Below are 26,085 nucleotides of genomic sequence, written 5' to 3'. Positions count from 1 at the left end.
TGTCACCCTTGTCAGGAGGGGTCTAGGTGTGTCTCCCAATGCCCTTCACTGCTCTCTGCAAGTTTTTTTTTCCTCTGATGGGTTTTGGTTTAAGCAGAAGCTGGGGGGCAGGGTGTCTTTCATGAGTCAGGCTGGATACTGCACCCTGGTTCCCCAAGAACACAGAGGTGTCTGGTATCACAGTTCCACATGAGCAATGATTAGTTAAATTGGAGAAAACGGGGATTAATATGAGAACTGAAGGGTGGATAAGGAAGGGGTTGAAGGGGAGCTGACAATGGGTCGCCTGAAAGGTGAACTGTCAGGCTGGAGGGAGGTTACTAGTGGAGTTCCTCAGGGATCGGTTTTGGGACCAATCTTATTTAATCTTTTTATTACTGACTTTGGCACAAAAAGCGGGTGTGTGCTAATAAAATTTGCGGATGACACAAAGTTGGGAGTATTGCCAATACAGAGGAGGACCGGAATATTATACAAGAAGATCTGTAGAAGCAGCAAAGAATCCTGTGGCACCTTATAGACTAACAGATGTTCTCATGCTGCAAAACATCTGTTAGTCTATAAGGTGTCACAGGATTCTTTGCTGCTTCTACAGAACCAGACTAACACGGCTACCCCTCTGAAAGAAGATCTGGATGACTGTGTAAACTGGAGACCCCCTCATACCCAGAGAGAGTGAATGTGAAAGGATGGGAAGGGAAGTTGGGAATAATATTAAATAGGGCTCCTGGGTGCTCTCTGTGGTTCTGGGAGGGCAGTGGGGGCTGGGAGCCAGGACTCCTGGGTTCTCTCTCTGGCTCTGGAGGAGGGGAGTGGGGTCTTGTGGTGAGGCCTGGGAGCCAGGACTCCTGGGTTCTCTCCCTGACTCTAGAGGAGGGGAGTGGGGTCTCGTGGTAAGGGCTGGGAGCCAGGACTCCTGGGTTCTCTCCCTGGCTCTGGAGGAGGGGAGTAGGGTCTAGTGGTGAGGGCAGCGGGGGCTGGGAGCCAGGACTCCTGGATTCTCTCCCCTGCTCTGGGTGGCGGGTGGGGGTTAGAGTAAGGGGCTGGGAGCCAGGACTCCTGGGTTCTCTCCCTGGTTCCGGAGGAGGGGAGTGCAGTCTAGTGGTGAGGGCAGCGGGGGCTGGGAGCCAGGACTCCTGGGTTCTCTCCCCAGCTCTGGGAGGCGGGTGGGGGTTAGAGTTAGGGGCTGGAAGCTAGGACCTCCGGGTTCTATCCCTGGCTCTGGGAGGGAGGTGGGAGCCAGGTCTCCTACGTGTGATGGTGGCTGACCTGCTGCCAGCCTTTCCCATGGCTTTGGGTCTCAGCCGAGCACTGACAAATCCATTGCCGGAAACCCACCCCACTCCCTGGGGTGTCGGGAGGGCGCAGCAGGGTGCTCGGCCAATAACACCCTGTTTAGACTTGATGCAAGTTGCTGCCAGCGTTAATCGCCCTTCGAATTTCTTTCTCCCCTAAGTTTTTGCTTCCTGGCTGTAATAAAACGTTTGCTCTGGATCCGTGACAGGGATCCCCCCCCCCCATCGCCAAGGCGGGCGAAACACGGACATCACAACGCAAAGACATTGCTAATTGCCCCGGGGAGAGGCTACCTGCAAACCCGCTCGTCCCAGCCGCTTGACATTCTGGAAGGAACTAAAGCCAGCTGCCGAGAACATTTTTCTCCGGCCAGGTCTACGCGACAGACCGACACTGGTATAACTACATTGCTCGGGGGAGGGGATGGGTGGGTGTGAAAAATCCACACCCCGGAGCAACGCAGATACGCCCACCTAACCCCCACTATGGGGCCAGAGCGAGTGGCCTCCCAGAGGGGGCTCATGGAGGCAGCCAGGCGGGCTGGAGGCTCAGAGGTGCAGCCCCAGGAGGTGGTGGGGCCCGAGGGCCTAACCCCAGAGAGTGAGTCTGACCCTCGGGGGGGCTGTCACACCAAAGGACTCCCAGGGGCCGTAGGGAGCTCAAAGAGAAAGGGAACTAGAGCACGGCGGGTTGGCCAGGACTCCTGGGTTCTATCCCCGGCTCTGGGAGGGGAAGGGGTGGGAGCCAGGACTCCTGGGTTCTATCCCCGGCTCTGGGAGGGGAAGGGGTGGGAGCCAGGACTCCCGGGTTCTATCCCCGGCTCTGGGAGGGGAAGGGGTGGGAGCCAGGACTCCCGGGTTCTATCCCCGGCTCTGGGAGGGGAAGGGGTGGGAGCCAGGACTCCTGGGTTCTGTCCCCGGCTCTGGGAGGGGAAGGGGTGGGAGCCAGGACTCCTGGGTTCTATCCCTGGCTCTGGGAGGGGAAGGGGTGGGAGCCAGGGCTCCTGGGTTCTATCCCCGGCTCTGGGAGGGGAAGGGGTGGGAGCCAGGGCTCCTGAGCGTGACAGTGGCCAAGCAGATGCCAGCTTCCCCCCACCCCTGCCAGGGGCTATGGAGTGTTAACAGCGGGGACCAGCCTCCATGTGGCCCCCACTGGGGGCATTCAGGTTCAGGGGCCCCTTCGGCCTCAGTTCTGGGGCCCTGTTTGTGTCAGTCATGACATGGCTTGGCCTCATGGGGCAGCTGCTGAACTCATTTAACCTGGGGCCAGATGGGAGCCGGCGCCCCCTAGAGGGGACAGGCCCTGCACCCCATTCCCTGCCCTGGGGCCGGATGGGAGCTGGCGCCCCCTACAGGGGACTGGCCCCGCGCCCCAGTCCCAGCCCCCCTGAGCCAGCCAGTCCCTGCCCTGGGGCCAGATGGGAGCCGGCGCCCCCTAGAGGGGAGGCAAATCAAAGCGCGCACGCAGCTCCCTTTAAAATAAAATTTCCCTTTTATTTCTCGTTCCTCTGGATCGAAGGCTCGTTAGTGGCCGAGGCTCTAATTGGGACGGCAGGCGGGGTCCCCCCCAGCTCGCGCCAGTCACCTCTCTCCTCTGCCTACAGGTCTCTGCTCTACAGCCCGGGGGCCGGGGGCCGGCCCCCTACAGGGGGGTGTGTGGTTAGACGTTAATTGGGGCTGACGCCCCAGGGCCGGATGGGCCCCGTGTTGCTGCTGGGCTCACTTGTCTGGCTGGCCACTGCTCTCTTCTGGTCCACTCACCCGCTCTCTCGTTCCCTCCTTTTCCGATGGGCTCCTTTTCGTCTGTGCTTTTTCACTCCTTCAGTCCTTCACTCCTCCTCGTCCCACCCCTTCGCCTGTTCCTCCGTTCGCTCCTTTTCCATCTTTTTTCCTGCCTGCTTTCGCTCTGTATTTTCACACTTTTTTCCTTCCTTCTTTCTCTCTTCATTCTTTTTTCCCCACACATTCCTTCTCCTTAATTTATTCTTTCAACTCCTTTTGCTCATTCATTCATTCATTCGTTCATTTATTCATTCATTCTTTTTAATTTCTCCATTCTTCCCCCCATCCATTCACTCTACTCTCTCACTTCTTTCCTTTCCTTTCACTCTCATGCTCCTTCCTTCCTCCATTCATCCTTTCTGCTCTCTCACGCTCATTCTTCCACTCCTCCATTCATCCTTCTGCTTTCCTCGTTTTCTCCCCCCTGGGATTCTTATGGGGAAACCCTCCTCCTTCATCCCACCCCCCCTTCTCAGGGGCACAGACCCCTGGCATCAAACCCAGGTAGACGGAGGGATGGGTCAGCAGGGGGTGGCCGGGGGGCAGCCCTGGTCTCTCTCCTTCCCCCCGTTTGGTTCTGTCGGGCCCAGCAGCACTCGGCCGTGGGGGGCACCCGGTCCATGTGTTAGTCAGGGGTGGGGGCCGTGGGTCGGATTCTAGGTCAGGAAGTCCATTCGGTATCGGGGGCCCGGTTCCTCTTGGCTGGCGCCGACGTAAGATGCCTGCATGCTGGGTGAGTACTGGGGGGTGAGGGGGGGAGAGATGGGAGAGATGAGAGATGGAGGGGATAGACTGTAGGGGATGACGTGACGCTCTGTACCTCAAAGCAGCCTCCTGGGACCCCAGCGTTCACCCCCGGGATGGGATTAGGATGTTTGGGATCATCATCTGAAGGCCTGTCCTGTTGGGCTGCGTGTGTTACCATTGTGTGGCAAGTTACAAAGTTTTGCTCTCTGTGTGCGACTGATAATGTGTTGTGAGGTGGGGAGGCCGGGGACCCCATCCCTGCCCATCCTGCTAACAGAAGCGGCACCAGGGTTTCTGGTGCCCTAGGCAGAATTTGGGGGGTGGCATTTTGTGCGCTCCCCACGGGGTGCGCGGGAGCTTCCGGTTCTGCTCCCATCACGCCACCGAAGAAGGACCCTCTGCCGAAATGCCGCAGGCGACAGTGGCAGTCATTGAGCTGCTCAATTGGCTGCCGCTGTTTTCCATGGCACGTCGGCAGAAGAACCTTCTTCGGCGGCGCAACGAATCCTGGCGCCGTAGGCAGGAAGCACCAGCCCTGCCTTCTAATAGCCATTGATGGGACCGATCCTCCAGTAACTTATCTAGTTCTTTTCTGAACTGCCCGACCAACGGGGGCTGCCTGACCCACGCGGATCTTTCTAGCAGCTGGAAGCAAGTATGAAAAAGGGACCGTGACGTCCTCACTTGGCCTCTCTCCTCCCCCGTCTCCACACCCGGAAAATGGTCCGGAAGACAAAAGCTTTGAGCTAGGGAGACTGGTCCCAGGCAGGAAGGGAACCCGGCCTGCGTCGGGAGGAGCTGCAAGCTGCCTGTTAGGGGGAGAGGTTGTTCGATTCAAATCTTGCTCAGACGGTTACATTGAGATGCCGTTTCTAGTTTTATTTCTTAGGTAACCGACTCTGCTGCCGAGAGCCACTGACCCTCCGTCTTGCTGGAGTTGATAAACCTGGTTGATGTTTTACCCAAACCAGCGTGGATTCACTCCCCTTTTGCCGGAACGGCAAACTAATGAATCAGCTTGCACCGGCCGAGGGAGTGCCGAGCAGTGGAAGATGGTATATTTCTGGGGTGCCAGGCTGGGGCGACTGGCTGGGGTCCCTCTCTGAGAGGTTCAGGGAGCCGTCATGCCGTGTTGCTGGGGCGGGAGGGGGGGCTGCACATGCTGCTGGCTGAGTGATCGCTGCACCGGCAGGGGGTTCGGGGCTCGTCACCGGGGTGGTACTGAGACAGCTCAGGCCAGTGAGTTAAGGGGGCACAGCGGTCCCACAGTGCCAGGTTGTGATCCCCCCCCGCCCCAGGTGTGGGGGCAAAGGCGGGGGGGGGGGGGAGACTTACCGAGGGGGGCGGGGAGTGCCGGTCGAGGAGGGGCACGCTATCATATAGAGGACTGCCACTGAACGAACCGCTTTGATTCCTGCCGAGGAGAGCGAGACGGGCGCTAGCCGGGGGGGGGGGGGGAGGGGGATCCTGCCCCCCACCTCCGAGAGCCAGGCCCCCGAACTGAAGTGTATGTGACATCACTGTACCCCCATCTCCCCCACCCCCATCCCGAGTCTCTGCTCGGTTATTGAACCCAGGGCTGCCCACTGGTGATGGGGGCGGGGGGCAGAGGGAAACAGCTGGATGTCTTGGTTTAATTGGAGGTGAAGGGGGGCGGGAATCTATTTAAGATTCCCAGGCCAGCCAGGATACCGGGGCCCATGGCTCTGAACCAGGGCAGTAGCCAGGATAACGGGCTAGAGGGGCCCATGGCTCTGACAGGGCAGCAGCCGGGATACCGGGCTAGAGGGGCTCATGGCTCTGACAGGGCAGCAGCCAGGATACCGGGCTAGAGGGGCCCATGGCTCTGACAGGGCAGCAGCCGGGATACTGGGCTAGAGGGGCCCAGGGCTCTGACAGGGCAGCAGCCGGGATACCAGGCTAGAGGGGCCCATGGCTCTGACAGGGCAGCAGCCAGGATACCGGGCTAGAGGGGCCCATGGCTCTGACAGGGCAGCAGCCGGGATACTGGGCTAGAGGGGCCCAGGGCTCTGACAGGGCAGCAGCCGGGATACCGGGCTGGAGGGTCCCACGGCTCTGATCTGATCTGGTCTGAACAGTCCTAGAGGCCCATCCCCCACTAGCTGGTATTGTTATAATTAACCCTTGAGTTCTGGGCAGAGTAAACCCAGAAACAACGGGAGAGTGTGGGGGGGAGGGGGGGTTGCCATATGCCCCCCAGTGGTGGCTCGGGGGATAGCTTTAATAGTGGAGAGGGACAGAGATTGGCTGGAGGGGTGCATGTGGGAGGTCGGGGCCCACTGATGGTTAGGGGAGGGTCTCCTGGACTGCCCCCCGCCCCAGCCATCAAGGCAGGACAGGGGGCAATATGGAGGAGGCACCCATCAGCGTCAGGCCCAGCTCAGCACCCGGGCACCTGACCCCTAAGTCCCAGGCAGGCCGGGGTCTGGCGAGTGCCGGCGCGGCTGAGCCAGAGCTGTTGCAGGGGCCGGTGGGGAAGGGGACGGCGGGACGGCTGGGGAAGAAGAGCGATAGATTCGGGAATGAGGGAGAGAGGGACCGGAGGGAGGGGTACCGGGGGGGGATGGATGGATGGGGGTGTAGTGGGGATGGACGGGTGGTTGGACGGACAAACGGGGAGACGGATGCAGTGGGGACGGAGAACCACAGCGGGGCCAGCTGGCTGGTGGGGTGGGACAGACAGACACAGGGTGGGGAGCGAGGGATGGATGCCCAGCACGCCCCGGCCCCTGGCTGCAGTCCATTGGGGGGGGTACGGGGGGCTACTCACATGTACTGTGAGACGGGGGCGTTGGAACTGGGTGGGGCCGAGAGGCGCAGGCTGGCGCGGGGCGGGGGGCTACGTGCCTGAGGGGTGAAGGGGTCGTCGTCCTCCGCGTCCTCGTACTCCATGTTCCTGCCGGCCAGAGAGGGGTTGGTGGGGCTGTTTGGCGATGCCCCACGACATGTTCCCCTGCCTGCCCCCCCAGATGCCCCGCCCACCACCATGACTGTCCCCGCCCCCTGTCCAGATGCCCCGCCCCTGCCGTGCCGGAACCCCCCTCCCCCACAGCAACCTGCTGCCATGCCACAACAGGCCCCGCCCCACTGCAAGCAGTCCCGCCCACCCCAGCTGCCCGCCCACTCCCTCCACTCTGAGAAGCTCCACCCACCTGCCCCAACCATCCCCATCGGGCACCTCAGACGCCCCGCCCCGCAATGCGAGTGGCCCCACCCACCACAAACAACCCTGCCCCCTCACCCCACATGTCCCACCCCCTGCTGCCCGCTCGGCTCCACCCCCTCAGAGGCCCCGCCCCCTGCACCTTGCCCCGCCCACCTGCTGTGGAACCTCCCCCAGGCGCGGGGCAGGCTGCAGACGGCCGTGGTGAAGGCGAGGGCCGAGAGGAGGGAGAAGAGCAGCAGGAAGAGCAGCCCCTCCATGCCGTCATAACAGAGCCCCTTGAGCGCGTCCACGTAGTCCTGGGCGAGAGACAGCGTCACCGGCCCGCAGGGGGCGGAGCCTAGGGGCTACCGCGGCCCAGGAGGGCGGAGCCTAGGGGCTACCGCAGCCCAGGAGGGCGGAGCCTGGGGAAGCTACCACAGCCCAGGGGGCGGAGCCTGAAGGGAGCTACCACAGCCCGGCGGGGGGTGCGGGGTGGATGCAGGGGCGGAGCCTGGGGAAGCTACCACAGCCTGGGGGGGAACAGCCTGGGGGAAGCTACCACAGCCCAGTGGGGTGGAGCCTGAGGAGCAACCACAGCCTGGCGGGGTGGGGTGGGTGCAGGGCGGAGCCTGGGGAAGCTACCACAGCCCGCAGCGGGGGTTGGCGCGGAGGTGGAGCCTGAGGAAGCTACCGCAGCCTGGGGGGACAGAGCCTGGGAGCTACCACAGCTCAGGGGGGTGGAGCCTGGGAGCTACCACAGCTCAGGGGGGTGGAGCCTGGGAGCTACCACAGCTCAGGGGGGTGGAGCTTGGGGACGCTCCCACAGGCCAGGGTGGTGCCATAGCCGGGGAATCCTGCTGGGGGCAGCCGCGGGACACCCCCCGGGGGGGCAGGAGCCGATACCTTGTGAAGTCCCCGGCAGTTGAGCAGCGCGACCAGCTGGTGGAAGTTGCTCTCCGTGGAGTTCAGGGTGCCCTGCACAGAGACCAGGTTCCTCTGGGGGAGAGAGAGAGAGAGAGGTGGGGGGATGGAACCCAGGCGTCCGGGCTCCCAGCCAGCCCCCCACCCCCACCCCCTGGCTTTAATCCCTAGCCTGCACTGACCTCTGCCGCAGGGAATTGTGGGATAGCTTCTCTCTCCAGGCCGTGCAGCTGGGAGTGGATGCTGGACAGCGCCCGCTGCGACATGGTCAGCCTCTGTGGGGGGTGAGAGCGGGATTGGGGGGCACAGTGGGGGGAGGGGTGCACCCCCCCCGGCTCCCGCCCCAGGAGCTGCCGGTCAGCAACAAACCAGCTGCACGGCGGTGTCTGGCGCCCTCTAGTGGTGAGTTCAGGTCGCGGTGTAAGAGCCCCCCGTTAACTCCCCCCCAGCCCTCCTGGTGCCCATCACTCCCGACCCCCAACCCCCTGCTAGCCCAGCCCTGGGCTCCCGCCAGCCCTGCCAGTGCCCCTCACTCCCGACCCGCAGCCCAGCCTGGGGTCCCCCCCCCACACTCAGCCCCCAGAATCCATGGCCCAGGCCTCCGTGCTGGTGGTGCTGGCGTGCCCCTCCCTGCCAGGCCCAGGGCCGAGCCCCAGAGAGCTCGGTTCATGGGTGAGGTGTTGGGGTCTCACCTGTTGGAAGGGGTTCGGGACGTCCTGGCTGCAGGTGAGATAGTACTGGAGGATTTCTGCCGGGGGGCGGGGGTGGGGGGTGAGAGAAGGAAGGGGTTAATAATGGGCCCCTCTAGTCTGGTCTCCCCTCCCCTGCCCCCATCAGACCCATGGGCCCATCTAGCCCGGCCTCCTGCCCCTGGTGCCTACCTGGGCTCAGTTCTGTCTTGGCCTGGGTCAGGTTCAGGACGAAGCCGTCTGGGTCAGAGCAGAAATCACTGAGTCCCTGGGGAGGGGGGGAGTTATTGTTACTGACACGGGGGAGGGGGGGAATTGGTTGGATCACAGAAACCCCCTTGGGAGCTGCCAACTGATGTGCCAAGATTACTTCTGTCCCTGCTTTCCCTGACAGCTCAGGACCCCAGCACCCTGCCTTGCTGAGCCAGCCACGCCCGTCTGCTCCAACACAGACCCAGGGTCTCACCTGAACTCACCCCCAGAGCTGCAGGTTTACGTGAAAGCAGCTCACAGACGTGTCCCTGTCTTTAACATGCAGATGCCCAACTCCCAATGGGATCCAAACCCTAAATAAATCCGTTTCACCCTGTATAAAGCTTATGCAGGGTAAATTCGTAAATTGTCCGCCCTCTATAACACTGATAGAGAGAGATGCACAGCTGTTTGCTCCCCCAGGTATTAAAACATGCTCTGGGTTAATTAATAAGTAAAAAGTGATTTTATTAAATACAGAAAGTAGGATTTAAGTGGTTCCAAGTAGTAACAGACAGAGCAAAGTGAATTACTAAGTAAAATAAAATAATCCCTGCAAGTCTGAGTCTAATACAGTAAGAAAACCGAATACAGATCAAATCTCACCCTCAGAGATGTTCCAATAAGCTTCTTTCACAGACTAGACTCCTTCCTAGTCTGGGCCCGATCCTTTCCCCGGGTACAGCCCTTGTTCCAGCTCAGGTGGAAGCTAGGGGATTGCTCATGATGGCTGCAGCTTGTTCTGTTCCACCCACTTATAGATCTTTGGCCCAAGGCGGGAATCCTTTGTCCCTCTCTGGGTTCCCACCCCCTCCTTCTCAATGGAAAAGCACCAGGTTCGAGATGGATTCCAGTTCAGGTGACATGATCACATGCAGGGCCGGCTTTAGCAAGTGCGAGAACCGATTCGTACTCACCCGGCGGCGCTCCGGGTCTTCGGCGGCACTTCGGCAGCGGGTCCGTCACTCGCTCCGGGTCTTCAGTGGCACTGAACGACCCGCCGCCGAAGACCTGGAGCGCCGCCGGGTGAGTAAAAATTAAAAAGGCGCCAGCGTGGGGCCCTCTTAGGCGTGGGGCGAATCGGCCTAAAGCCAGCCCTGATCACAAGTCCTGTGAGACCCCCCAAGCCCTCATTCCTCCCAGCCTGACTCACAGGAAGGCACCTGCAACCAGAGCCCTCCACAGTCAATTGTCCTGGTTGCTGGGAGCCATCAAGATTCCAAACCACCTTTAATGGCCCCCACTTTGCATAACTACAATAAGCCCTCAGAGTGATAGTTCATCTTGCTAGTCCCAGATACAAGAGTGACACATTCCTACAAACAGGACGGCCACACTCAGCAGATCATAAGCTTTGTAATGACCTTACAAAGCTTATGATCTTTGCATGGTCTCTTGTAAGAGAGACCATGCAAAAGGTCTCTCTTACAAGAGACCTTTTGCATGAAGCTCTGCCGGTGCCCCTCACTCCCGACCCGCAGCCCCAGGAGGCAGTGATCTCCTGGTGAGAACGGGGTTGAGACCCACAACCGCCCCCTCAGCCCTTCACTCACCACAGCTGCTGCCATCTCCAGCCCCAGGGAGCCCCAGCTCAGGATGAGAACGAAGAAACTCATCACAGTCATTCTGCGGGGAGGGGGGGGGAGACACTAGAGTCAGCATTTGGGAAAGACTCAACTCACCCCCTCCCCCAACCTGTGGGGCAGAAAGAAACAGCCTCTCAACCCTGCCCCCTCCCAGAGCCGGGGAGAGAACCCAGGCGTCCTGGTTCCCAGCCCCTCCCTGCTCTAACCACTAGACCCCACTCCCTTCCCAGAGCCGGGGAGAGAACCCAGGCGTCCTGGCTCCCAGCCCCTCCCTGCTCTAACCACTAGACCCCACTCCCTTCCCAGAGCTGGGGAGAGAACCCAGGCGTCCTGGCTCCCAGCCCCCCCCGCTCTTACCACTGCACCGCATTCCCCTCTCACCACAGCCCCCCCCCATGTGAAGCAGGACTGGGGGAGGTGGGACAATGGGGGATTGTGGGGAGGAGGGAGGGAGCTGTGGGGGTGGTGAAGGGAAGATGGGGGGTTGTGGGGGCATGGGGAGGTTGCAGGGAGGAGGGAGGGAGCTGTGGGGGAGGGGAGGAGGGGGCTGTGGGGGATCAGGTCCCAGTGAGTGCAGATGCCCCCCCCGCCAGGTCCCCCCCCCCGACTCACGCGACCACCAGCCACTTGCTCTGCTTGCCGAGCCCCAGCAGGGTGAAGAGGCAAATGACCAGGTCCAGCAGCAGCAGCAGGAGATACGCCAGCCACCTGCGGGGGAGGGGTGAGCCCGGGGTGAGCCCAGCCCCTGACCTCCGACCCCACCAGCCACCTGCGGGGAGGGGTGAGCCCAGCCCCGTTGCCCTCCATCCCTGCCCCTACCCATCACCTGAGGGGAGGGCAGCTCTGCCCGCACCCGCCCTGTTCCCGCCCGTCTCCCCCCAGGTCTCACCTGTAGTCCTCCAGGAAGGCCAGGCCGAGGGCCAGCTGGCTGGGACTCGTCCCCAGGGCCCCCCAGAAGGGGAGACTCGCCAGGATCTGGGCCACGGCCTCGGCCTGGCGCCGCGTGTTGCGCACGACGGCCACGAACTCGATGCGGGGGCCAGCCTCCTCCAGCGCGTCAGGTCCCCACAGCCCCGACAGCAGCCCCAGCGTCTGCCGCACCTGGGGGGAGGGGCCCGGGTCGGATGCATGGCACACGCGTGTGTCACCGTCACGCCTCCTCCGCATGTGTGTGTCACCGTCATGCCTCCCCCATGTGTGTGCCACTGTCACGCCTCCCCTCCACGTGTTTATCAATGTCACTCCTCCCCCACATGCATGTGCTAGTGTCATGCCTTCCCCACATGCATGTGTCATGGTCAAACCTCCCCACACACGTGTGTGCCACCATCATGCCTTCTCCACATGCCTGTGCCACATCTCACCTCCTCCATGCGTGTCACTGTCACGCCTCCCACACACGTGTGTGCCACCGTCATGCCTTCCCCACACATGTGTGTTATGGTCACGCCTCCCCCACACCCGTGTGCCACCGTCACAGCTCCCCCACATGCATGTTTCATCATCACGCCTTCTCCACGTGTGTGCGCTGTCACCCTTCCCACATGCCTCCGTGTTGCCACATGCCCCCTCACACACTTCCCCCACACGTGTACACAGTGTCCCCGCGTGGGCTGGGGGACAGGACATGCGGAGGGGGCACAGGGTGGGGGAGTCGCGCCCTGGGCGCTAGCAAGGGGTGCAGTGGGGCTCTGGGAGGTTTGGGGGGCTGTGGGGAGTTGGGAGGCAGGGGACTCGGGGACCTCACCAGCGTGTCCGCGCCGTGCAGCATGTGGTTGGTGCTGGGGGCACAGTGGGAGGTCAGAGGGCAGTCGGGGGCACGGGGGGATGGGGGGCATGGGAGTACCGGGGGCACAGGGGCAGTGGGGGGTACGGGAGGGAATGGGGGCACAGGAGGGCACAGGGAGGCTCACCAGGGTGTCAGTGCCCTGCAGCGTGAAATTGGTGTTAGGGGCTGGGGGCAGCGGTAGGTAGGGGGCAGTGGGGGCACAGGGGAAGTGGGGGCAGTGGGGGCACAGAGGGGCACGGGGGCTCACCAGCGCGTCGGCGCCCTGCAGCGTGAGGTTGGCGTCCAGCAGTGCGGCCGTGGCCTGCCCGACCCGTCGTTGGTCTCGCTGTTCCCATAGAAGCCGATGCCAATTCCTGCACTGGGGGCACACGGGGTCGGTACCAGTGGGGGGAGCAGTCCTAGCGCCCCCCCAGTTCAGCCCCATCCCACTGGAGCTCCAGCCCTCTGGGTGCCCCCCCAGGCCTGGGGGCAGGGGTGTGGCCATGGGGCAGCAGCTGGGGAGAGCGGCGGGCGGGGATGATGGATAAAGACCCATAAGCTTCTTAGCATGGGGCCAGGCCCAGCCAGCCTGGGATCCCGCCCCCATCACACCCACAGGCCCATCCAGCTGTCACTGCCTCCCGCCCCCCCCCCCAAGAAGCAGCTGGTTCCTGACAGCCAGACCCGCCCCCCACCCAGCAATCAGCATGGGGTGTGTGGGGGGGTAATTACAGCCCTGTGGATAACGAGGGGTGCCCAGTTGGAGACACCCCTCGAGCTCCGGGGTAACAGCCGCTGATCAGCCCCACAGACTGTCCTGGACCCTCCATCCCCCATACGTCCCAACCCCCATGCTCCCCAGACCCTCCATCCCCACATACACCCTCAGATCCCCATATCTCCCACCCCTATACACTCCAGACCCTCCATCCCCATACCTCCCATCCCCACCCCATACCCTCCATCCCAACCCCACCCCACCCCATAAACCCCAGACCCCTCCATCCCTCCCAACCTCACCCCAGACATCCGCAGACCCCTCCATCCCCATACTCGCTCAGATCCCCGTTATCTCCCACCCCTATACACCCCAGACCCCTCCATCCCCCCATACCTCCCAACCCTCCCATGCTCCCCCAGACCCCTCCATCCCTCCATACACCCCAGATCCCTCCATCCCCCCTACATCCCAACCCCACCCACCCCCATACACCCCCAGACCCCTCCATCCCCATACCTCCCACCCCACACCCCAGACCCTCCATCCCAACCCCACCCACCCCATACACCCCAGACCCCTCCATCCCCCCATACCTCCCATCCCCCATGCCCCCATTTCCCTCCATCTCCCCATAACCCCATTCACCTTCATCCCCATCCCACCCCTCATGTCTCCATCCTCCCCAGACCCCTCTATCTCCCTCCCATTCATACCCATCCCCACCCCATGCCCCCATCCCCAGACTCCTCCTTCCCCCTTGTACCTCCCAGCCCCCTCATGCCGCCCTCCCCTCCATCCATCCCCCCCCTTCCATCTGTCTGTGACTGAGGCCGGCTGGCACCCAAAATCCTGCTGCCATGGCAACCGCCCCCTCCCCGCGGGGGAGGCAGCCCCATTCTCACGCTAATGAGGCCCCTTCCTTGCAGGGCAGGAGCGATGTGGGGGGGATCGGTGGGGGGGATGCCAGTTTCTTTCCCCATCACCGAGCCAAGCTGGGTGGGAGGGGGGCAGGGAGAGAACCCAGGCGTCCTGGCTCCCAGCCCCGCCCCCTCTAACCACTAGACCCTACTCCCCTCCATAGCAATGGGGCCGGGCGCTCTGGGGTTTGGTCCTCCCGTCCACGGCCCGGCTGCTCAGGAGCAGGCCTGGGTCTGAGCCCAGGGAGTAGGGCTCCTCCGCCAGCCAGCCCCCTGGCACACAGAGGGGCCCATTGTCCCCTCCCTGAATGGCCCCAGGCTGGGCTCTCAATGGGGCCCTTCTCCCCCCAGTTCTCAGGGTGCTGCCAGCAACCCCAGCGAGGGGCAGGGGTGGGGCTGGGGAGCCACCCAATAACCCAGCCCAGAGAATAGAGAGTCTGGTGAAATTCGCCACAGTGAGAAGGGAGTGGGGTCTAGTGGGTAGAGCAGGGGGAGCTGGGAGCCAGGACTCCTGGGTTCTCTCCACGGCTCTGGGAGGGGAGTGGGGTCTAGTGGTTAGAGCAGGAGGCTTGGAGCCAGGACTCCTGGGTTCTCTCTGCGGCTCTGGTGCGGGAGGGGGATTGGCTGTTTTTGTCCCATGAACTTGGCTTTCTGCCTTGGTGCCCGGGGTTGGGAAGTTTTGTTTCCCACCCCCCCCATGTGGCAGTGAAGCGGGGGAGGTTGGCAAGGGGTGGGAGACAGGACCACGCAGGGGCCCGGCCATGGCGGAACAAAGAGACAAAGGAGCCGGGGGGACCCAGGCCGGGGCCGGGGCCAGGGGGAGAAAAGGGACCCGGCTTCCTATAGTGCCGGGAAACAAGCAGCTCTTTATGGCAGCTGGGGGCGGGGAGGGTGGGGGCACCGACAGCCAGTGCCAGACAAAGCCAGGACAATGGGGAGTCTGATGGGCCCAGGAGGCTGCTGGCGGGCAGGGGAGGAGGAGGGAGAAATGTGGGGAGGGACGGGGAGGACAGATACCAACCCCAACAGCCTCCTTAGCAAAGGCTTAGAGAATGGGGAGGGCAGGGACTGGCTGGCTCAGGGGGGCAGGGAATGGGGCCCGGGGCCTGTCCCCTCTGGGGGGCGCCGGCTCCTACCCGGCCCCAGGGCAGGGACTGGCTGGCTCAGGGGGGCAGGGAATGGGGCACGGGGTCTGTCCCCCTAGGGGGCGCCGGCTCCCATCCGGCCCCGGGGCAGGGACTGGCTGGCTCAGGGGGGCAGGGAATGGGTCACAGGGTCTGTCCTCTCTAGGGGGCGCCGGCTCCCATCTCATGCTGGAACCATCCATGAAGCAAGTTTGTTGAGGCCTCAGCCTACCTGCCCCAGCCCCCTCCCATTCTCACACAGGATGGGGGGCTCTGACCCCCCCCAGCCCCATCCGTCTCCCCCCTGCCCCTTCCCCGGGTCCTCACCAGCAGACGACGATGGCGGCCACGCAGCTCCAGGTGATGCAGCAAACCCTGCGCGGCTTGGGCTCGTCCTCGTCCTCCGGGTCGCAGCAACAGAACCGGATCAGGTAGACGCAGATCAGGACGAGGCTGATGGCCAGGCAGAGCCCGGCCACGCTGGCCAGGAGCAGCAGGGCCTGGGGGACGGACGGACAGACGCAGATCAGCCAAAGGACAGCACCCGCCTCCCCCAGGCTTGGGAGAGGAGTGGGGTCTAGTGGTTAGAGCAGGGGGAGCTGGGAGCCAGGACACCTGGGTTCTCTCCCCGGCTCGGGGAGGGGAGTCTAGTGGTTAGAGCAGGGGGAGCTGGGAGCCAGGACTCCTGGGTTCTCGCTCTGGGAGGAAAGTGGGGTCTAGTGGTTAGAGCAGGAGGGGGCTGGGAGCCAGGACTCCTGGGTTCTCTCCCCAGCTCTGGGAGGGGAGTGGGGTCTAGTGGTTAGAGCAGGGGGAGTTGGGAGCCAGGACTCCTGGGTTCTCCTCTATATTTCCAGGTGGAGGTGCCTGGCCCTGTGGCGATCTCTGCCCCCCAGGGCCCAAAGGGGGCAGATCGGGGCATATCCAGGGTGCCCGACCCTGTAGCTATTCCCCCAGCCAGCCCCAATCTCCCCCGCCCCCCCGTCCCCCACAGCAGATTACAGCTTCTCTCAGTTTGCTCCAGGCTTAGATGGTGAAACCGCCCCCAGTGAAGCTGCGTGGGCCAGGCCCCCACCCCACAGCAGCTGGCAGAGTGCGGGGGCGGGGTGGGCGGGGGCGCTGCGGGGCGGGGTGGGCGGGGCGCTGCGGGGAGGCGCTGAGAGACATTTCTCAGCCAGCTTCTGCTGGAGAGCGGCCAGGGCTTGCCAGTCTGAGAAATACAGCTCGTCTGGCTGTCTGTCCCTCCCCATGCACCCTCCATCCGTCCATCCCCATCCCCACCCCTCCCCACATATCCAGTGTCCGTCCGTCCATCCACCCCCTTCCCCACATACTCCGTGTCCGTCCGTCCATCCATCCCCATCCCCACCCCTCCCCACACACCCCGTGTCCATCCATCCATCCCCCACACCTATCGGTCCAGCGAGGGGTGTGTGGGGACGGACAGACACAGAGGGTATCAGGGCGGGGGGTGATGGATGGACAGACAGACAAAGGAGCGTGTCTGAGGATGCAGAGACAACCCAGTGTCATTTACTTCGGCCTGGCCGGTGGCGGGAACCCGTGGGGCTGTGGCCCGTTCCCAGCCGGCAGCGGGGGTGGGGGGCAGGAAGAGGCCCAGGGGGCTGGGTGGGGGGTTGGAGGGACGGGTGGGCGGGATGAAGGTGCGTGGGGACACAGGGATGGGGAGGGAGGGAAGGATGGGGTCTGTGTGGGGGGATGGAGGGAGGGATGAGGGTGCGTGGGGACAGAGAGGCACATAGGGACGGAGGGAGGGGTGCATGGGGACGGAGGGGCACGTGTGGGGATGGATGGGCAGGGATAGAGGATGGGGATGGGGGTGTGGGAGGAGAGAGGGACAGGGACGGCTGTGAGGTGTGTGTGGAGATGGAGGGAGGGATGGGAGGCTGTGTGTGGGGACAGAGGGAGGGGCACGTGGGGAGGGATGTGGGGATGTATGTGGGGATGGAGGAGCTGTGCCTGGGGAGGGAGGGTGCATGGGGAGGATGGGGGCTGTGCATGGGGAGATGGGGGCTGTGTGTGGGGATGGAGGAGGGGTGCATGGGGGCAGATGGGGGCTGTGTGTGGGGATGGAGGGAGGTGCATGGGGAGGATGGGGGCTGTGCATGGGGAGATGGGCGGCTGTGTGTGGGGATGGAGGGAGGGGTGCATGGGGGAGATGGGGGCTGTGTGTGGGGATGGAGGAGGGTGCATGGGGAGGGATGGGAGGCTGTGCATGGGGAGATGGGGGCTGTGTGTGGGATGGAGGGAGGGTGCATGGGGAGGGATGGGGGCTGTGCATGGGGAGATGGGGGCTGCGCGTGGGGATGCAGGGAGGGTGCATGGGGAGGAGGGTGCATGGGAGATGGGGGCTGTGTGTGGGGATGGAGGGAGGGTGCATGGGAGGGATGGGGCTGTGCATGGGGAGATGGGGGCTGTGTGTGGGGATGGAGGGAGGGGTGCATGGGGAGGGATGGGGCTGTGCATGGGGAGATAGGGGGCTGTGTGTGGGGATGGAGGAGGTGCATGGGGAGATGGGGGCTGTGTGGGGATGGAGGGAGGGTGCATGGGGAGATGGGGGCTGTGTGTGGGGATGGAGGAGGGGTGCATGGGGAGGGATGGGGGCTGTGCATGGGGAGATGGGGGCTGTGTGTGGGGACGGAGGGAACGGTGCATGGGGGGAGATAGGGGGCTGTGTGTGGGGACGGAGGGAGGGGTGCATGGGGAGGGATGGGGGCTGTGCATGGGGGGAGATGGGGGGCTGTGTGTGGGGATGGAGGGAGGGGTGCATGGGGAGATGGGGGCTGTGTGTGGGGATGGAGGAGGGGTGCATGGGGAGGATGGGGCTGTGCATGGGGAGATGGGGGCTGTGTGTGGGGATGGAGGAGGTGCATGGGGAGGGATGGGGGCTGTGCATGGGGAGATGGGGGCTGTGTGGGGATGGAGGGAGGGGTGCATGGGGAGATGGGGGGCTGTGTGGGGACGGAGGGAGGGGTGCATGGGGAGGGATGGGGGCTGTGTGGGGATGGAGGGTGCATGGGGAGGATGGGGGCTGTGCATGGGGAGATGGGGGGCTGCGCGTGGGGACGGAGGAGGGGTGCATGGGGAGGGATGGGGGCTGTGCATGGGGAGATGGGGGCTGTGTGTGGGGATGGGGGCACGTGGGGCGGGCGGCTGAGCGGCTGCACCCTGCCTGTCTCAGAGCAGAGGCGCTGGCTCGGCGGCGCGGGGGGCCCCCGGTGACCTACATAGCAGCGAATCCAGAGCTCGGCTCCTGGTTCCGCCTGCCAAGGGAATCACCAGCGAATGTGGCTGCCGCCCCGGCTCCCCCACCCCGCAGGGAGCCAGGCTGCTCAGGGTCCTCGAGTGACCCCAGCCCACCCCACTGCTGTAACTGGTGTAAAGCCAACGCTCCCCGGGGAGGACTCCCCCCAGGAGCTCATTAGAAACGAAGCCGCAGGCTGTAAAACAGGAACATGCTGCCAGGGACGGGCCCCGCCAGCCCAATACGCCGGCCCCTGTTCCCGGCGCGCCTCCGCGCAGGAGGGATCCCTGACCCCCCAGGGCCCAACCAGCCCGGGAGCCCCCCGATCCCCCGGGGCCCAGCCAGCCCGGGATCCCCCCGACCCCCCGGGGCCCAGCCAGCCCGGGATCCCCCCGAGTCCCCGCGGCCCAGCCAGCCCGGGATCCCCCCGACCCCCCAGGCCCAGCCAGCCTGGTATCCGCCACCGACCCCAGGCCCAGCCAGCCTGGTATCCCCGACCCCCCGGGGCCCAGCCAGCCTGGGATCCCCCCCATCCCCCTGGGCCCAGCCAGCCCTGGATCCCCCCGAGTCCCCTGGGCCCAGCCAGCCCGGGCTCCCCGACCCTGGGCCCAGCCAGCCTGGGATCCCCGACCCCCAGGCCCAGCCAGCCTGGGATCCCCCCGACCCCCCCGGCCCAGCCAGCCTGGTATCCCCCCGACCCCCCGGGGCCCAGCCAGCCCGGGATCCCCCCCATTCCCCTGGGCCCAGCCAGCCCGGGATCCCCCCGACCCCCCGGGGCCCAGCCAGCCCAGGATCCCCCCGACCCCCCAGGCCCAGCCAGCCTGGTATCCCCCGACCCCTGGGCCCAGCCAGCCTGGTATCCCCCGATTCCCTGGGCCCAGCCAGCCCCGGATCCCCCCGACCCCCCGGGGCCCAGCCAGCCCGGGATCCCCCCGATCCCCCGGGGCCCAGCCAGCCTGGTATCCCCGATTCCCCAGGGCCCAGCCAGCCTGGTATCCCCGATTCCCCTGATCCTCCAAACCCTCCCCAGATCAGCCCCTGGGCTCAGCAGCCGAGAGAGGAAGGACCCCACACCCCCCGCTGGTCCCTAGAGAGGGGAAGGGCAGTGACTGGGCTCCCCAGCAGCTATTCACTCAGCAGGGGTGGGGAAGAGGAGAAGAAATATTAACTAAAAGCAAAGGGAGGGGCATGGGGGGAGGGAGGGAGGGATGGAGGAGTGTGGGGGAGGGAGGGGAAGGGGGGGAGGGAGGGAGGGAGGGAGGAGTGTGGGGAGGGAGGGTGTGGGGGAGGAGGAAGGATGGAGGGGTGTGGGTAGAGGAGGAATGGAGGGTGTGGGGGGAGGGAGGGAGGAGGAGGAATGGGGAGGGAGGGAGGAGGGATGGAGGAGTGTGGGGAGGGAGGTGTGGGGGAGGGAGGGAAGGATGGAGGGGTGTGGGGAGGGAGGGATGGAGGAGTGTGGGGGAGGAGGGATGGATAGACAGGATTAAAGATCATAAACAAGCTGCCTCCCGCCTGTTACACAGACGACTCCTGACACACATTAATTCCCAGCTAATTTGCATTTTGTTTAAAAAAAAAAGAGGCGCATTTTTGATATTTGCATCTCGTAATCCCCAGGACAGGATTGGGGGTGGAGGCCAGATTTGGTCTTAATCTGCCCAGAGATAGATCCCCAGCTGGTGTCAATCGTCCCTTGCTCTGTCCTGTCGGAGTCAGTGGGGCCAGACCCCCAGCTGGGAAGGGGAGGAGGGGTGTCAATTGGCCATCGCTCCATCGGAGGCAATGGGGCCAGACCCCTAGTTGGGGGGGCTGAGAGGAGGTCAATCAGCCATCAAGAGATAGACTCCGCCACTTCCCTTGGTAGCTTGTTCCAATGAGGCGTTTCGACTCAGTTAAATTACACCCCCCCCAGGCCCCGCTGTTCAAAACTGGTGTCTTCTTCCCAGTTTGATGGTGTCTGGCTTCCAGCCCTTGGGTCTTCTGCCTTCCATCACCAGGTCGAAGAGTAGCTGATACTTCCTCCCCGGGAAGGTACCTCTACGTCATAATCAAGTTACCTCTTGATCTTTTCGATCAGCTCATTTTATTTTTTGAATTCACCCCACTTTGTTACTTCCGTTTGAGTCTTAATTCGATATAAAGGCATTGAGTTGGGGCAATGCCTCGGATGGTTCGACTCTCAAAGCAGCCAACGCAGACTTTCAGAGAGGCCACTCTACGGGCAATTTTGTACCCACTGGAATGCCGTTTGTTATAGATCGGGGGTACAGCGTCAGTATCAGAATAAAATGACCTGGGTCTTTCCCTACCAGAGGAAGGTCTCAGAACTTCCTGCTCGCCGATGTGAAAGAACCTGCACACCCGTCGTTTCCATCCTAATCTTGTAGTGAAGATCTTGGCTTAAGCCTGAAGTCTGAGGTTTAATAGCCCATTGGTAGATCTCAAAGCACCTGACCAAGGAGCTCCGTGTAATTATACCCATTAACTGAGGCAGTGACCTGTCCACAGTCCCCCAGCAGAACAAGGTCTCTTTAGCCCCAGTCTGGGACTCTCCATTAGGCTATGCTGCTTGATACCCGTTCAATTTATTCCCTTCCCCGGCGAGGAATAGCTATAGCAGTATAAGCAACCTGTATTCCTGCAGCCCCTCCAAGGAAGAGTTATAATGGGACCATGATTGTGTGTAGACAAGTCTTTGAAGATGGGTCTTGAGAAGCGCTGAGAAGGCGTTTCGACTCAGTTGAGTTAATTCACTTGCACTAATTTGATGGAAGAAAAGATCCAGTAGACCAGACTCCAAGGAATGGAGACTCTACCTCATCCCTAGGGGAGCTCTTCCGATGGCTCATTATCCTCACTGGTACAAGTCTGCACCGTAGATATTTCTCATCTGGATTGATCTTGCTTTAGCTTTTCTGGGATGCCGTGTCCAATTCTAGCCTCTCACGGGCAAGAACAAGGAACCTTGCTGGGATGATCCGGAGACTGGACAGTCAATTTTACGAGAAGAAACTCAAAGAGTTTGGCATGTTTCGCTTAAAAAGGAGGCTGGGAGGGGATCTGATCGCTTTCAGGGGGGCAAACGGCAGGGAGGGAGAAGGTGTGTTGAAACCGAAGAACAGTGCCTGGCTCAGGAACAAATGGGCATGGATAAACTGAGGCTGGAAATTAGGAGAAAGTTCCTAACCATCTGGATCAGCCTAAGTGGTTCGAAGATGGAGCTGTACATCTACGAATGGGACGGCATGATGGTGTTGCTGACGACAGCAGGGGACTGCACTCTGTGACCTTCCAGTCCTGCGTCCTTCTGAATTTCTAGACCGTGGAAAAGTCACCCCTTTTGGCTGGGCCCAATCAAGTGAGCTCCTCGAGTCTCTTGGCTTGTCTACATGGAGATGCTATTCCCGAACCAGGTTGGATGTGCCGTCGCTGTATCGGGATGACTCCCTGTGTGAGGACATGTTTATACCAGAATCAGAGGGACCCATATTTTGGTTCAGCTTGGTCCAGCAGCCCGGCCGGTGGCATCTTGCTCCCATGCTCGGGGTCTGACTGATCACCAGATTTGGAGGCAACATCCCCCAGCTTCCCCCACAGTCTTGGCAGGTGGATCATCTGGGCTCAACTCCTGCCATTGGGGCTTGCTTGCTGTTAGGGCGCCTCCTCCTGGCTGCTCTGGGAATTAGTTCCTTCCAGGTCCGATGCCCCCTTCCGTCACTCAGTCGTGCACACCAAAGTCTCTCTCTCTGAGTGCTCCCTCATCATGGCTTGGCCATCCGTGCTCACGATGCACTTTCCTCCTCCCGGGGTATCCAAGTCAAACAGGATGAACCATCCCACAGCCCAGCCTGTGCCCCTTACCCGGTGACCAGTAGGGGAGCCCGGGCCCACCCTTCACTCCAGGATCCAGCTTGAAGACCCTCTTACTAGTGTCCAAGGTCTGCAGCATCCCAGTCAGGGGTCACTCAATTCCCCTCAGCTGTGGGACTATCCGGGTAGCTGGTCCCTTCTCAGACAGTGTGGGGCGGCCCCCCCTTCACAGGGGCATTTCCCACTGTCTCTGTTTGGGGCTGCAAAATGTAAATCAGCTGCGGATAATGGCGCTCAAAGCAGGGATGAACGTGACCTGTGCTCAGGTGAGGTGTGGGGATGTCTTTCTAGGACGTCCACCGTGCGTCGGATTATTTCGTACGAGCTCGTCTGGTCAATTGCCCCGCGTGTTATGCTAGAACTGTGGGGCCGGAAGAGATCTTAAGGGGTCATTACACCATCTCCAAGTCAACTTAGATCAGCTCCGGCTGATGTTCGTTCCACTTGTTCTTAAAACCCTCCAAGGACCAGCCCCTATACAGGTTTTTGAGGCACATTGGCTCAGACACCTCGCCCGGATAATTCAGAGGAAGGTCTGAGAACTCCATGGCCACACGGTCTAAGAACCCTGCGTCCACACAGTTTTCATCCTACTCTCGTAGCTGCGAGCTCGGTTTAAGCCTGAGGTTGAGTGGCCCAGCTGGAATTTGGATCCTCGTTAATGACAGCTCTGGATATTGTTGGTGCCCATCTAGGCTTCCTAACTTGCCAAGATCCTGGCGCCTATGCCACCCGGTGGCAAGGAGATCCACAGGCCAACGACGCCTTGCCTTGGATCACTTGTGAAGTCACCACCATTTAATTTCACGGGACGCCCCGTGCAAATGTTCTCCAGGCCTTGGGGCATCCTTATGGCTCTTCCCTGCAGGAATCTCTCAGGCCTGGATTATGCAGGGTTACCTGCAAATCTAGGTGTCTGGGAATCAGGCCAGATGGGAGCCCCCTTGAGAGGAGATGGCAGGTTCAGGGACCGGGGAACTAGGGGGCGGCTCAGAGATACACAGGAAATTTCTTGGGGGGTCGGGGGTAACATGTTAGTGTAATTCTATATCTAGCTAACGTCACCGTCTGAGTGGGTGAGTAGTTTGAACGGGGATGGAAAGACAGATGGATGGAGGGATGGGGGTGGAGGTAGAGGAGTGTGGGGACGGATGGCCAGATAGACACAGCAATGGGATGGATGGATGGAAGCAGGGATGAGAATGGAGATAGAGGGATGGGGATAAATAGATAAAGGGCTCTGTATGGGGCTGGATGGATAGAGGTGAGTGCATGGGGACAGACAGGCAGCTCTGGGGATAGATGGACAGACAGACAGCGCCCCCCCCCACTGTAGGGAGAGGAGCTGCCCCTGTTGGTGGGGCCCTGGATGGTTACATCTGAAGTAGGGTACGACCCCGCCCCAGCCTCCCCCCAGCACACACAACAGGTGGCTCCCAGCATAACAAGAGATTAGACACCCCCCCGTCAATTACCCCCCCACCCCCGCTGGCCCCACTGCCTGGCCAGACCCAGGACACAGACATGTCCCCTCCACCCCGCTTGCACCCACTCTGCCCCCTTCCCGGCTCTGCACTCCCTCTGCCCTCCTGTCTGTTCACTTCTTCTCTTGATCCCTCCAGCTGCAGGTCTCTCTCCTTCTCTATCTTTCTCTCCTTCGGGTCCTACATTGCTCCGGTCTGTCCATCCCTCTCCTTCGCTCATTTTATTCCTCCCTCTGTCCATACCTCTCCTCTTTCTGTCTCCCTCCCTCCTCAACTCCTTCATCCCTCCTGTCTCTATCTATCCCCTTCCCCCAACACACACACTGCTCCATCCATCTCTCCTCCATCCCTCCATCCCTCCTGTCTCCTTCTATCCATCCCCTTCCTCCAACACACACACTGCTCCATCCATCTCTCCTCCATCCCTCCATCCCTCCTGTCTCCTTCTATCCATCCCCTTCCTCCAACACACACACTGCTCCATCCATCTCTCCTCCATTCCTCCATCCCTCCTGTCTCCTTCTATCCATCCCCTTCCTCCAACACACACACTGCTCCATCCATCTCTCCTCCATCCCTCCATCCCTCCTGTCTCCTTCTATCCATCCCCTTCCTCAACACACACACTGCTCCATCCATCTCTCCTCCATCCTCCATCCCTCCTGTCTCCTTCTATCCATCCCCTTCCTCCAACACACACACTGCTCCATCCATCTCTCCTCCATCCCTCCATCCCTCCTGTCTCCTTCTATCCATCCCCTTCCCCCAACACACACACTGCTCCATCCATCTCTCCTCCATCCTCCATCCTCCTGTCTCCTTCTATCCATCCTTCCTTCCTCCAACCCACACACTGCTCCATCTATCTCTCCTCCATCCCTCCACCCCTCCTGTCTCCTTCTACCCATCCCCTTCCTCCAACACACACACTGCTCCATCCATCTCTCCTCCATCCCTCCTGTCTCCTTCTATCCATCCCCTTCCTCCAACACACACACTGCTCCATCCATCTCTCCTCCATCCCTCCTGTCTCCTTCTCTCCATCCCCCTTCCCTCCAACACACACACTGCTCCATCCATCTCTCCTCCATCCCTCCATCCCTCCTGTCTCCTTCTATCCATCCCCTTCCCTCCAACACACACACTGCTCCATCCATCTCTCCTCCATCCCTCCTGTCTCCTTCTATCCATCCCCTTCCTCCAACACACACACTGCTCCATCCATCTCTCCTCCATCCCTCCATCCCTCCTGTCTCTCTCTATCCATCCCACTTCCTCCAACACACACACTGCTCCATCTATCTCTCCTCCATCCCTGCTGTCTCCTTCTATCCATCCCCTTCCTCCAACACACACACTGCTCCATCCATCTCTCCTCCATCCCTCCATCCCTCCTGTCTCCTTCTATCCATCCCCCTTCCCTCCAACACACACACTGCTCCATCCATCTCTCCTCCATCCCTCCTGTCTCCTTCTCTCCATCCCCTTCCCTCCAACACACACACTGCTCCATCCATCTCTCTTTCTCCCTCCCTTTTTCTTTCTCTCCATCTCTCCCTCCCTTTCACTCTGCTTCTGTCCATCTATTCCCCCCCTCCTTCGTACTGCCCCCCCGTGCCCCCCTTACCTGCTGGTACTCCCTGTCCTGGGGGGCGAAGCTGCTCTCCACCACCTCGAACTGGAAATTGGTGCGCGGCACCTGGTGGAGCAGGTAAACCCACCACGACGCCTGGTACCCCTGGGGGGCCCCCATAGCCCCCTCTGGCCGCACGTGAAGGGGACCCTCTCCCCGGACGCCTGGGTCCCCTGGCTCACCGCCTCGGGCCGCCCATGGGGCTGGGGGGTCGGGGTGGGCGCAGGGGCGCCCGGCGGGCAGGGAGATGGAGAGCGAGTGAGCGAGCGGAGATTTGGCTGGGCTGAGGGGGGGGGGGGCGGGATATTATGCAGGCGGGGAGATGGGGGGGGGCTATGGGGGAGGGGCAGCGCCACCTGGTGGTGAAGTCCTGGAACTTCCCAGTTTTTCCTCCCATCCTTGTCCCTGGGGGACCCCTTTAAATTAACCCTTCGCTCCCCAGCCCATAGGGGATACAGCGCCCCCTGGTGGTGACACCCGGGAGCTTCCTAACTAGTCATTAAATCAGCCCATGGGGAGGGGGCGGAGGGAGGGAGCCGTTTTAAATTAACCCTTCATGTCCCAGCCCATTGGGAGGGCGGAGCCTGGGGAGGGGACAGAACCCCCTCGTGGTGAGCTGATATAATTCATCAGCCGCTCAGTCTCCCCCCTCCCATAACAGGGACCCTTGAAATTAAAGTTTAATTTAACCTTCCACCCTTTAAATTAACCCTTGAATTAACCCTTCGCTGCTCCACCCACTCCCAGATCCTCATGACCCTCCTCCTCCTCCACGCTCCTTATTATCATTCATTACCAATACTTGCCTTGCCACTGCTCCTAACCGGGCCGGGCCAGGGCTGCCCCACGCCAGGCGCTGTACAGACGC

The 26,085-nt window shown here is 61.9% G+C and overlaps 1 protein-coding gene across 1 annotated transcript; it reads right to left on the bottom strand.

Annotated features, from left to right (window-relative positions):
- Positions 1–2,788: 2,788 nt before the first annotated feature.
- TTYH1 (tweety family member 1) lies at positions 2,789–25,444 on the bottom strand. Its single transcript, XM_039510108.1, is given in 15 exon segments — positions 2,789–3,817; positions 5,160–5,238; positions 6,693–6,741; positions 7,165–7,307; positions 7,894–7,986; positions 8,094–8,186; positions 8,604–8,659; positions 8,793–8,868; positions 10,406–10,478; positions 11,051–11,146; positions 11,328–11,539; positions 12,475–12,533; positions 12,536–12,585; positions 15,296–15,468; positions 25,212–25,444. Coding segments are annotated over 14 exon segments (1,338 nt in total). The 5' UTR covers positions 25,338–25,444; the 3' UTR covers positions 2,789–3,817; positions 5,160–5,199.
- Positions 25,445–26,085: the final 641 nt, after the last annotated feature.

The sequence above is a fragment of the Mauremys reevesii genome, linkage group 22 (genome assembly GCF_016161935.1).
Source record: "Mauremys reevesii isolate NIE-2019 linkage group 22, ASM1616193v1, whole genome shotgun sequence".
Taxonomy (NCBI): domain Eukaryota; kingdom Metazoa; phylum Chordata; order Testudines; family Geoemydidae; genus Mauremys; species Mauremys reevesii.
The sequence above is the reverse complement of the archived record's forward strand: the minus strand, read 5'-3'. Positions and strand labels throughout refer to the sequence as shown.